General features: G+C 32.0%; 1 protein-coding gene and 1 pseudogene across 2 annotated transcripts; both read left to right on the forward strand.

Moving 5' to 3' along the window:
* Positions 1–514: 514 nt before the first annotated feature.
* LOC125819952 (alkylated DNA repair protein ALKBH8 homolog) lies at positions 515–5,954 on the forward strand. Its single transcript, XM_049499356.1, has 8 exons — positions 515–602; positions 1,483–1,800; positions 2,332–2,433; positions 2,563–2,649; positions 3,591–3,716; positions 3,933–4,223; positions 5,282–5,347; positions 5,763–5,954. The coding sequence occupies exons 2-8, from the start codon at positions 1,504–1,506 to the stop codon at positions 5,817–5,819; spliced, it is 1,026 nt and encodes a 341-aa protein (XP_049355313.1). The 5' UTR covers positions 515–602; positions 1,483–1,503; the 3' UTR covers positions 5,820–5,954.
* A 1,727-nt stretch (positions 5,955–7,681) lies between these two features.
* On the forward strand, positions 7,682–13,013 carry LOC125820003 (probable aminotransferase TAT2; annotated as a pseudogene). Its single transcript, XR_007442503.1, has 8 exons — positions 7,682–7,790; positions 8,209–8,374; positions 9,338–9,677; positions 10,164–10,382; positions 11,043–11,102; positions 11,566–11,721; positions 11,834–11,927; positions 12,758–13,013. The product of XR_007442503.1 is annotated as a probable aminotransferase TAT2 (transcript).
* Positions 13,014–13,581: the final 568 nt, after the last annotated feature.

Consider the following 13,581-nt stretch of genomic DNA (forward strand, 5'->3'; position numbering starts at 1 on the left):
ATTGATTCTAACAACTGATTGCAGAGTTGATCATTTGGATCTTTCAATTCTTCATAGATGTAGATCTCGGACCTATGAATGTTGGAATTGACACTCTAGATCTAGATAGATCGTATCTTGTAAATTTGAAATTCTTTCTTTTGTATTCTTTAATGACCAATGATCTCATCTTTTACGGATTCGATCTTCTTTGACTGCACATGAATTTGTGGAGCTCAGCATGCCTGGAAGCATAGGAGAACGTTCGTTTGTTGATATTATTACCAATATTCAATACTTGGTCATTCATAACACGTGAAGAGAAACCTTTACAAGTTAAGACGAAAAATATGTACGCTCTTATAATATTATTCAACGTTCGGTACATAAGATAGATGAGGATATTTAGGATTAATTTTATTTGGATAATAACTCGGATATAAAATTTAGGATTAATTTTATTTCATGTTTTGTTCGACGTATTAACTAAAGATATGGTGCATTAAAACACATCAAAATAAAACAAGGGGCTCATTTGTAACTTAAGTGAGAACTATAAGGACTTCATTGAGATTTTCTCTTCGTTACAACAGAGAGCGGCGGCCGGCGATGAAGTTTTGCTGGTAAGATTTCTGTTTTCTTCTTTTAATCATAAAGAATTCAATAGTATTGTTGTTTGATTCAGAAAAATATTTGTTTTTTTTGCAATAAATAAATAAATAAAATAATGAAGAGACCAAATTAATATGTAGATATGGATTTTGCAAATTCTTGTTCTTAAGCTTTGTTTTATATTCAGGTAGGAATGTTCTTAAGGAATTGAATTTGAAGGGTCTAGTTAGTTTTTAGAGAGGTAGGATTTCACTGTATATATACTGGGTCAGAGGTAGATTCAGGATTTGAAATTTACGTTATTGTATACCAGTTTGAGCAAAAGCTAGTGGGTTCCCGTGAACCCATAGGTAACACTCTGAATATATTCTAGCTAAATGAAGATGCAAGAATGGTACTTTCTTGATTTAGCACAAAGTTTGAGGTGATTTCTCAGATGGGTCATTCGACTAATAGTTGTTATCTTAGAAAGTTATTATCTTTGTTGAAAAAAAATTGGAATCAAGAAGAAGGGTGACTTTTTCACCCTTCTGAGATGATAAGTATTAGTTGAGTGTTTAAGAAATCAACCCCGTGAAGTTTTTAAGCTTAAAATGTAGATTAGGTCCCGTTTCGTTGTGCATATTGGTGAGCTTGCTAAGTAGTTGAGTAAGATATTTGTAGTGATGTGATACTATTGAGCTATCTAAAGCTCTATTTTGTGTGAGGAATAAGTAAATATTGAAACAAGGGTATGCTTCATTGTTCGACTATCAAGGATCAATTTTTTATTTTTCGTATAATCGAAGGTTAGGCTTGTTGTTTAACTAATTGTGAGTTTTTCTCTATGATTGTCTGATATGTGAGTAATTTTTATGTGGTGAGGTAAATCCCCAAATTTTCTGGTTGTAGGTATTGATCTTAATATAATACATGGGATTGCCGAGATTTAAACGTCCTGTAGGGACTAGTGAACCAAGTTCAAATCTTTATGTGGCCAATTGTGGACCTGCAGTTGGACTAACTTTGGACACAATTGAAGCCGTATTTGGTGCATATGGTCAAGTTAAGGGAGTCCATCTTGCTGATGAAAGTGGCACTAGAGTTATTGTGTCTTATCATGAAGAAAAGTCTGCAGAATCTGCCCTGACGGAGTTGAATAGACGTGAATGTCCTGAGCTTGGTGGCCGGTCTTTGCACATTCAGTATTCAGTACCCTCTATTTGTCAGGTGATTATCCTTATCCATAGTAAAGTCTTGATTTTTTTTACAGTCATGTAATTTTCATGAGATTATTTACCGTGCTTCTCTTTTGAGCATGTCGATTCAATTATTATTTTGAATGTACTGTACAGTGGAATTAGACAGCAGCTTTAAAGCATGATATAACATAACTGATTGCATAGAGCTTCTGAGGGACCCTTCACCATTCTTCCTTTCGGTTAACATGTTTGCATTTCTTTCTAGTCATTGCTAGATGAAAATTGAATTTATGAAGGATGATATAGTCATATAAGAATCAGTGCACTCATGCTTGACGTAAGCGCCCATTTTTCATGAATTAATGTTTGTGTTCTTTTATCAATTTTGGCCATGTCATTTAGGAACTGGTCAGTGTGTCTGTGAACTGTGGGTATTAAGTGGAACTTGTATCAGTTTAGCATAGAGGTTGCCGATTTCTTTTGTCTTTACTCCCTTGAATAACTTCTGTTGATAGTTTGTATATGTTTCTTTTCTTTATGAGCTTGCTTTCTGGTTCAGGTTGCAGTGGATGACTCAATTGAGGTGTCGATGGAAGCTTCAGAGTTAGATATTCCTGGTCTTTACTTGATTCATGACTTCATCAGTGTCAAAGAGGAGGAGGTCAGGGATCTCATTTTTGCGGGAAAATACTATAGGCATTTACACTATTCTTATATTTTCTCCATCCTTTCTCAAACCTTATTCTGAAGAGTTTCACTCAAGTCTAACTCAGTGTTGGTGAATCTTTAGGAACTACTTGCAGCCGTTGATTCAAGGCCTTGGCAAAAACTTGCTAAAAGAAGGGTGCAGCATTATGGTTATGAGTTTCACTATAATGTAAGTGCAGACCGCGTGGGTATTTGGAACTATGGAAATGCAAGTAATTATACCAGCATATAGCAGAAGCATGTTTTTTCTGAAGTTAGATATATGTATATGAAGAATTAGTTTCTTTGCTCTTCTTTACATCTGTGACCTGTTTTCTTAAATCAAAAATCCTACTGGATCTACTAAAAACAACCCCCCCACCCCCTTCCCCCTGGTCAAATGAACAAATCATAACAAATATGGGAGAAGAAAAGAGCAAGATGGTTTAAATTGAACGTTCTTGTTTTCCCTTGCTTGGATCCTTTGTTTTTGTACCAAAGGGCTACACATGTATGGACTCTTATTCTCAGAACCTGTGGTAGTGAAGAGTTAAGGGTAGCATATCGGGTCAGAGGGAATTAGCATTTCCAAAACCACTAAATCGGTTTAGCGGGGGATGTGTGGTTGGCACACGTTATGAGCTCGATTCTAGTGGAGCAGGGAAGAAGGTAGGACCCACTATCTACTCACTTTAGAAGTTGAAAACAGTGGATGTCTCGGTTTTAAAAAAAAATATCTGTAAACCATACAAAAGTCCCAACGAAATGCTTTATTGTTCCATCAAGGACAGCTGAACCCCAATTTTGGTTTGATTAAAATGTTCGAGAACTTCTATTTGCCACCTAATGGACCTATTAGACTTCTTCTGAGCTATCAACATTAACTTTCCCCTTCTCGTTTTCTTTTAAGCCCTTGACAATTCACAACTGCTTAAAAAGTTCATTTGCAGATGTTAGAAACTCTTGACACTCTCTGCTAAAAGCTGCCAATATCTCTTATATTGTTTATTTCTTTAGATTATTAAGCTTTCAAAGGCTGGTAGGCTTTAATATCTAAAATGCATTTATGCTTCACAAAAAAAAAGGATCTAAAATGCATTTATTAAATTCTCTCTCTATTCGCCACTGCAGACGAGGAATGTCAACACAAATCAGTACTTGGGTGAACTTCCATCATTTCTTTCGCCAATAATTGACAAGATGTCAAAGTTTCAAAAGCTTGGTTACACTGAAACCGTACTTTTGGACCAGCTCACGGTTAGTTAATTTCACATCTTATATTTCTTCATTTATGAGCTGTCCCTCCATGACTTGTCTAGTTTTATGCTGGGCAAGGGAACTAGCTCTTGTCTGACTTGCAATGTCGTAAGGATTTTCATTTTCATTTTCAGCGATAGCTTTAGTTTTCAAATGTTTTGTATGTCATGAACTTTTGTTGTTAAACTTTATGAAATGTGTTACAATCTTTAACAGGTTAATGAATATCCACCCGGAGTGGGATTGTCTCCACATATTGACACCCATTCAGCATTTGAAGGATTAATATTCAGCCTTTCATTGGCAGGGCCTTGCATCATGGAGTTCAGAAAGTATTCTACTAGTGTTTGGCCTACAGACCCTAACGCATTGAGTGATGAAGAGGCTCAAAATTCCGACAAGAGCTCAAAGTTTTTGAGAAGAGCTATTTATCTACCCCCTCGATCTATACTGTTGTTATCACGAGAAGCACGCTATGCTTGGCATCATTACATTCCACACCATAAGGTAACTCCTGCTGCCAATGCATGTTCTTTAATCGCCTCCCACCCCCACCCCACCCCCACCCAAGTCAATAAGTCGACTTTTGCTCCCTGCAACTGTGCACTTAATGATTTACTTCAAACATATGCTTCCTATCCTTGATGATGGTTTCAATTTTTTACCTGTTCTCTTGTGGCTATGACTTGGGATTCTAATATGTTGAAAATTTTGTTTTAAACCAAATAGATTATCTCTAATTCTTTATTACTGTCAACCAGAATTTCATTAGAGAATGTGAATCTTACTTCCAATGAGTAGTTAAGGTGGTAATTTGATAAGCTAAAAGATCCAGTTTGGAAGAGTTCACAATACGTGAGTCACTTCGAATGTTGGAAATTATGTAAGTGTGTCTCTCAGGAGAACATGAAATGAGTTTGATGCTCTTATAGCAACTTGAGTTGGATATGGTCTTTAAGAATTTCACATCCAACTATTATGACTCGAAACTTGGCCTCATTTACTTGTGCACCTAATTATTGGGAGCTCATTGACATCAAATTTCTCCTGCAAGAAAGTTTTTGCTATCCCTGAAAAACTTGAAAATTTTGGGGAACATCAAAAAAATTCCAAACTTTGCACCGACACCAAGTATTCATCAACAAGTGATACTTTTTTTCTGAATTTTCCAAAATCAAAAAAAGTATTTTGGATTATTGGGAGAATAATGGTTTAAGTGGGACGTAACAAGAGTTTTGATTTTAATCCGGGTATGTAACTGAGGATGTGGTGTCATTATTGGAGATGCCAGTGTCAATCTTATTGGTAGGATGCGGCACTACGGTCTTGGCTCCCTTGGTAATTTTATTGCGTCATTGCTTCAACCTATGAACTTTTATTGTTAATTCATTTCATTTTTGTTCCCTTTTGAACTTCAGATTCCATGTTCAATATATGTGCTTGATTGATCAAGTTTTGCTTCTCCTTCTATCTTTTCTTGCATCTGCATTTCAAGCATTCTTCAACTATAATGACAGTCTCAGTAAGTTCTTTTCCATTGATTTTGCCAAACTTGCGCATTGCAGATTGATGTGGTGAACGACACCAAAATCAGAAGGGCTTCAAGGAGAGTGTCCTTTACATTGCGCAAGGTATGTGGATTTGGGTCTGGCTTTGGTTCTGACTTCATAAAACTCGATTTTTGGAACTGTAAACTAGTTGTTTGGAGAGTAATAATAGCTCTCACACATTACCTTCTTGATGGGGACGGGACGTTCAGTTTTACCTTCCCAGAATGTAGTTGAACGTTCTGTACAACGTGTACAAGAGTGAATAATGGTAATATAACAACGATAACTATGCCTCAATCCAAACAAGTTGGGGCCTGGAACAATATGGTAATACATATAAATCGTGGGAAAAACTATCACGCATAAATTCAAGAAAAATACCATATCTTGAAAATACTTGAACTATTAGTGAGTGCTTCGTTTGTTATCTTCGTATATATTTGCTAATTTTAAGCTATGTCCCCTTGTTATGAAGATCTTTCCCTTCTTGATGCAGGTAAGAAAAGGACCATGCAAATGCGAGTTCCCCGAATACTGTGATTCTCAGAAGTAAAAGACAAATATACACTGATTATGTTTTGCCAGAAACCAGAAGATGTGATCATTGCTTATTTCATTCCGCGTGGTTATGTTCTGTCTGAACCGTTTTCTGGTGAATTTAAACAACCAGGTTCAGGTTGAGGTTGAGGTTGAGGTTGAGGTCGAGAATTTTGATATAAAGCTCAGAGGTTCATTGTGTTTTTAGCTGAACTCTATATTTAAGTTGCATTGAGTAAGTGTCAAATTTTCTTGTGTCCTTTTCTGTTTTCTGGTCTATTGCAGCAGAATTCCAGGACATATCTTTTTTCACATAGTTTAAGGGCATTTTAGACTATTTTCCGTCAAGTAGAAGAAAGAAATATAGGTTTAGACTTTAGTTACCTTCTAGCTAGTTTTTCATAGTAATACACCTTGTTTGGATTTTTGTTACTCGTTGTATTGTATTGTATTGTTAGTTCAAATACAATATATTTGTTTTGATTATTACTTAAATTTTATTGGATTGTATCGTTGAAATCTGTCGTTAGGTAACGACGAAAAGACTCATTTTATGTAACAATCGATTTGGTGTGATCGCGTGGTTGACTAATATTTTCTTCTCATTTTGTCTTAGTTATTATTTAATAATTATATTTCATCTTTTATCCTATCTTTTCATAGTAACTCTCTCTCATGTCCATTTTTTTCGATAGGTTTATCATTCAAATTATGAATATGTGACATTATATTATATACAATCTATCCAAACATTGTAATTCTTTTAAATAATATAATATAGTAATACAATGCAATAAATTATGACACAATACGTAACAACTGTTGAAACAAAGTGTAATAGGATGATAATTTAATGTAAATTATGACAAAAACTCAACATGGGACTTTAATTTGGAGCTTTATTTTCATTTGCGTAGTGATTACTCCATTCTTAATTAATTGCATGAATTATTAATTACATAAAGGTCAATGGTAATCCACGTAGTTTTAACGTGCTCCGCCAAATTAGTCCAATTAATTGACTAAATTGATATAATATTTAACTAAGTACCATACTATATTAGAGTAGGAAGCCCCAATTTTTTTTTAAAAAGTGACTATAATACCTTTTAACATAATATTATGTTAAATATATTGGGGGTTACCAACTTATTACTGATTTTCCGATTGATTTACGCTACATAGATTGATTGAACGCACAAAACCTTTTATTAACATCCATCTATATTTATTTCAACAAAAAAGACTGTAAGGCAAATTATATCAATTAAATTTAACAAAAATAATTGTATATTCTTCCTCATCAATAGATTTTTTCCAAGCCAAAAACTTATATTGTTTATAAACATTTCAAGTGTTTAAGATATTATGAGTCATTTAAAAAAAAATTATAAGACAATTTGACTAGCTTATATCCTAACCAACATGAGTTGTGGTGCACTGGTGGGAGTACTTCATCCTTAACTAGGGGTTTCGGGTTCGAGCCCTGGGTATGGAGAAAATCCTATTGGGAGCGCCACCCTCGAATGGGCCATGCAGAGTACGATCCGAATTTAGTTGGAGCTCCAATGTGGGTTCCGGACACCAGGTGGAAAACAAAAAAAAAAGCTTATATCCTAAGTCATACACCCTTTTATTCTAATATAATTTATATCAGCGTGATAATTTTTATTAATCGATATGAAATACATATGCTACGCACGTGATCGAGAGGCTAGTCAACTTAGAAAATTAAACATAATTCCTTGGAAACAAGTATTAATATGGATAATTCTTAGACTGCATTTTGCACTAAACTCTCTCTTTCTCTCTCATTTTTCCCCCTATTTTCTTTGTCAATCTTTTTTTTTTCTTGCATTTTTTAACATATTTGAAAATATGGGAAGCCAAACAAATTATTTAGGTGAAAATTACACAAAAGAGTTGGAAACACCTACAAATATCACTATAAAAAAGATTCTTGGCTTGTTGATGGGCATCATAGATGAAGGTAATGTTTAAAAATTGTATTTAAATATAAATAATAAGTAATTTTTTTTATATTATAAATGAAAAATTGTGTCTTTAAGTTTGATATATAGGTTAAGTTTTTATTATGTAGTGTTGCTTTTGTTTCAATTATTTGTCTTATAGATTGATTAAAAATATGTATAACGTATCAAAATATTTTTTTAGTTCTTATGGTTTTAAAACACGTTACATGTCAGGTATGATGTTGTATTTATAGAATTATCATTAAATATAGAAATGAATATTCTTTTTTTAGACAGATTAAAAAGAAAGTTAAAATACATAAATTGAGATGGTTGAAGTATTTATATATATTGTATGTTGGATCATTTTGACTTTTTTTACCTGTTTTTTTTTTTTAAAGAAAATTCTAATTCCGTCACTGAAATTTCGGACGGATGATGAAAGGAAGAGTGAAGTGATCTCATTGGGAATAGGAGATCCAACAGCTCATTCATGCTTTCACACAACAAATGCAGCTAAGGAAGCTGTTGTTGAGAGTCTTCTTATTGATAAATTCAATGGCTATTCTCCCTCTGTTGGTCTTCCAACTACTAGAAAGTAATTTTTTTTTCATATTTTATAGTTTATGATTTGTTCTATTAGGGTGTTTTTGGTATGGAGATAAATGTTTTCCAAAGATAAAATGTTTTTTTTTTTGGAGAATAAGTGATTTTTAAATTTATTTTTGGGTGTTTGGTTAGTAAGAAAATATTGTCCCAAGAGCATTTAGGTATAATCTGGATAAATACTATGATACTGAGACAACCATGACTACCAAACAGACACGAGACCTGACTCTGTAACCCGAATCAAAACTTGACTCCCAATCCTGATACTTGACCCCGACTTAAGATCCAATTCCCGATCCTGACACTCGACCCTGACTTGAGACCCTACTATCTATCCAAGACAAGACTTTCAATCTGAGATCCAACTCCCGACCTCAACACTCAACCCTGGCTTGAGAAACGTCTCTCGATCCACGACCCGACCCTAATTCGAGATTAAACTCTCAACCCGAGGACCTAACTCTCAACTCAATCCTGAGCCCAACGATCCTAATTCAAACCCCATTTTCCAAACCGGACATGTGTCCTAACTCCTTACCCCGATTCAAAATTTGACTCTCGATATCCCAACTCAAGATCAATCTCTCAACCTCGATAACCAACCTGGGACCCGATGATGACTCAATTTGGGGCCGGGGTCAGGAGTTGTGATTCGGGTCATCAAAATTCGGATGTTGAGGTTGAGATAGAGTCTTGAAGAATATTTTTCTTACTTTACGAAGTTAGGTCATTTTCCTTAAATTTGAGGAAAACAAGTCTAATAGAGAAAAAAAAAACATTTTTCACAACATTTAAGCCAACCAAACATGAGAGTTATGCATGTTTATTAAAGAATTTAAGTTATATACACTAAAAGTACCGTAAACATGTCATGTCATGTATATATATGAACTTATATTTTGTCAATGTGTCTTATATATACTAAAGTTTTTTTCTCTCTATATATTAACAGGGCAATTGCAAGCTACTTATCAAGAGATCTTTGTTATGAATTATCACCAGAAGATGTGTATATTACTGTTGGTTGCACACAAGCTATAGAAATAGCAGTGTCTTTTCTTGCAAAACCTAATTCTAACATTTTGATACCAAGGCCTGGCTACCCAACTTATGCACTTTGTGCTTCTTTTAGAAATATTGAAGTTAGGTACTATGATCTTGTACCTCAAAATAATTGACAACTTAATTTGGAGGCAATTGAAGATTTGGTTGATCAAAATACTATTGCAATTGTTATTATAAATCCTGGAAATCCTTGTGGAAATGTCTACTCTTATGACCATTTAAAGAAGGTACTTTTTTTGTTATTCTGCACTACGACTCGTTTCAATTGAGCATTCTGAATATATAAAGGGTTTTTATTAGTCACTTTTGGAAAAACTTTTGCAAGTGTTCTCAAGTGTCTATTTATTAGTTAATTAATCACATAAACTATGTCATCTCCTTAATTAAAATTTGTTTCATTTTGTTTAGGCATAATATATAAAAATGTCCTTTAACTTGACCTGAACTGACATCTATGTTCTTCAACTTTGGGTGTGCACAAAAACGCATTTAAACTTGTATATAATTGAACAATTCCTACATGACAATTTGCAGTCTTATATGGCATCTTACGTCTAATATGCCACGTAAGACGTGTGTGTCTGGTGCTTGTTCAACTTTATACACGTTTAAATGTCTATTTGTGCACATCCAGATTTGAAGGACGTAAATATCAGTTGAGGCCAAGTTAAATGATGACACGTTTATATATTATGTCTGTTGTTTATGATTAGATAGCAGAAACTGCAAAGAGAGTGAAGACATTGATCATAGCAGATGAAGTTTATGGACATCTTGCTTTTGGAGAAACCCCTTTTATACCAATGGGATTATTTAGTTCAATAACACCAATATTAACACTTGGTTCTTTGTCAAAAAGATGGTTAATTCCTGGTTGGAGACTTGGTTGGTTTGTCATTAATGATCCTAATTGCATTTTCAAATCCCCTAAGGTATGTTTCTAAATTAATTAGTACTATTAATAATCTTCAACTTTGCAAAAAAAATAATAGTTTGTTGCTAAATAGTAAAAATTTGTTGCTTATTTAGGGGTGGAGCTAGAAAATAATGTACATATTGGTTCGGTCAAACCTTAGTCCAAATATTATGTTTGTCCTAAGAAATTCATTTATTCTGCATTTCAGATGAATAAATAGGTGTGGGGGTAGTGGGACAAGGAGGGGAGGCTACGAGCCCTCTCTCGACTCTCGTTGTTGTTATCGAATTGACCACCCCAAATCTCTTCATTCCTCTTTGCCATGTTCGGTGAAATTAGATTTCTAGAGCGAAGTAAAGTGATAAGAAAAGATAATTGGCAAGGAATAATCCTTATTCGTGAAAGCCCCTTGTTAAGATTAAGGGAGAAGTCTAGAGAATATTTTTTATATAAAAATAAATAAGAGGTATATATGAGTTGCGCAAAAAGTTCTTTCAATTGAAGCGCCATTTAATAATGATATGTATAAGTTATTAATTTAAAACTCAATAGCTTAAAAACGATTAGAATCTTAAATATTTCGTAAGTTTCAAATTCTAATTCCACCTCTATTGATAGTGTTGTACTTATTTATATGTGATACTAATTATCATAAGCTTTTTTATTCATCTCTCAGATTATTGAACGTATCAATAATTATTGTGACATATGTGCAAGTCCCACAACTTTCATACAGGTAAATCGTAGCCTATATATCGTCAGTGTAAATAATATTTTTTCACGATATCAATTCATCTAAATGATATCTATAAATAAGTCTTCTTACCATATAAAATTTGAAATCTTAAAAACATATAAGATATGTTATAAGCTACAAGAAGTGTAAGATTATTTATTCCGATAGTGTATATATCACATAAACTCATAAAAAAATAATAATCTATGTTCTAGAGTTTCAAAATTTACAACTACGTGAGAATGTCCTAGAGTTTCACTTATTGAATCTTTAGCTCTAGAACAATGACTATTTTTCAAATATAGGATAAAAAAGTAGACATATGACATTATTTCTACCTATCCAAACACGTTGTAACGATTGTAATAGATAACCTACCTTATATAAATCAAACGTTAAACTATATTGACAAGGTATATAACTTAATTTATTTTTTTTGTAAAAAATTATTTTGATGTTGCAGGCAGCAGTCCCCAAAATTATTGAAAATACCAAAGAGGATTTCTTCAAAAATACACTCAAAATGTTAAAGAAAAATTCAGATATATGTTATGAAAAGATACTCGAAATTCCATGCCTAAATTGCCCTTATAAACCTCAAGGTTCAATGGTTGTTATGGTAACTCTTTAACTTCCCCAAACCTTTTAATTTCATACACTTTGGTCCCTTCTTTTTTGCTTTTATTTCTTTTTGGTCCTTCTATTTTTTAATTTTAATTTTCTATATGAAGGTGAATCTCAATATAATTCTCCTCCAAAATGTAATTGATGATATGGACTTCTTGTTTAAGCTTGCCAAGGAGGAATATGTCATTTTACTTCCTGGTTAGTACACCAATTCAGAATATAAATGTGTTTTACTTTTATTTTTTTTAATTAATATAAATATAAAACAATTTAGAAATGCTAAAAGGTGAAAGTTAAATATTCAAATATTAATCTAAAATGTGTTTGATTAAATAGGGAGTTTACAAAAGAAGGGGAGATTTTTGGGGATATTAAAAACATCATAAGTATTTGTGGTTCTAAGTATGTCATGATATTTTTGTATTTATTATTAAGAGTATGTTATTACGATTTACGAGTACAATTAGACGTTTAAAGTTACAATGTTTTATAGATGATTTTTCTATATGAATCATACCGTAGACTAGAAAATAGATTTTTAAAAAAAAAACAGAAACTACAAAATAATACCTTCAAATCTGATCCTGTTAAATTCTTTTTTTTCAAAGTCTCTGCTAAATTAATCTAACAAGTAGAATTGGTTAAATATTTGATAGAATATAACCCTTATAGTTTATATACATTTGTTCGATTGGACATGAAATTTATGAAAAAGAGAGACTTTTAATGAATAGCAAAATTATATGTATAATCGTCTTGATAGAGAACATGTTATTAAAAGATAAACATAAAAGTTTAAAGTTAACGAATTTCATAAATAGAAAGTATTATATTTCTTTTGAAAATGAATTAATTAGAAAGAGTAAAATATGATGTAAACTACTTATATTTTATAAAATATTTACACTAGTTATGCATGATAAATGAAATTGTCCTTTTTTATGCAACAAATTTAAACTAATTAGCCTGATTTTATTATTGTTTTTATAAACACAAATTTTTATATTATTTTTATTTTTAAATTTCAGGAACTTCTGTGGGACTTAAAAATTGGATCAGAATCACATTTGCAGTTGAGTCATCTTTTCTTGAAGAAGGATTAAAAAGACTCAAATCTTTTTGCCTCAGGCATTCCAAGCCCCAAAATTTAATTAATTAATTAATTCTAATTTTCTGAATTTCATTTTCATAATTCTTGGTCAATTTGGTGAATAGATTCAAGTATAATGTTTAGTCTAAAACTTTGTTGGATTTCAGTTATTAATATAATTTCCTTATTTAGTTGATATGATTTGCACTTTTTTCGAAAATAATTTCTCTACTACCACAAGATTGTGATATAATTTGCCTATATTTTATCTTATTTGTGGAATATCACTGAGTATATTGTTATTTTCGTCTACCTTTTCAACTCTAAACCATGTGAAATTGGCAGATCCTCAACATGAAAATAATAATAATAATAATAATAATAATAATAATCATGAAAATAATAATAATAATAATAATAATCATGAAAATAATAATAATAATAATAATAATGAAAATAATAATAATAATAATAATAATCATGAAAATAATAATCATGAAAAAAAAAATGAAAATAATAATGAAAATAATAATAATAATAATAATGAAAATAATAATAATAATAATAATAATAACAATATTGTCTACAAAGATTCACAGAAAACATGTTGCTGTTTCAACTTTTCTAAATTTAGTACACCAATCAAATATTATACTAAAGAAGGAGGAATCAAATCAATCAAGATTTCAAAATTAATAATATCCGACATCAGGTAAAAAAATATAATTAAAAGAAAGCATATTATATTGTAAAGAAAAAAAA

This window comes from Solanum verrucosum, unplaced genomic scaffold (genome assembly GCF_900185275.1).
Source record: "Solanum verrucosum unplaced genomic scaffold, falcon-dt-bn FXZP01000229.1, whole genome shotgun sequence".
Classification (NCBI taxonomy): domain Eukaryota; kingdom Viridiplantae; phylum Streptophyta; class Magnoliopsida; order Solanales; family Solanaceae; genus Solanum; species Solanum verrucosum.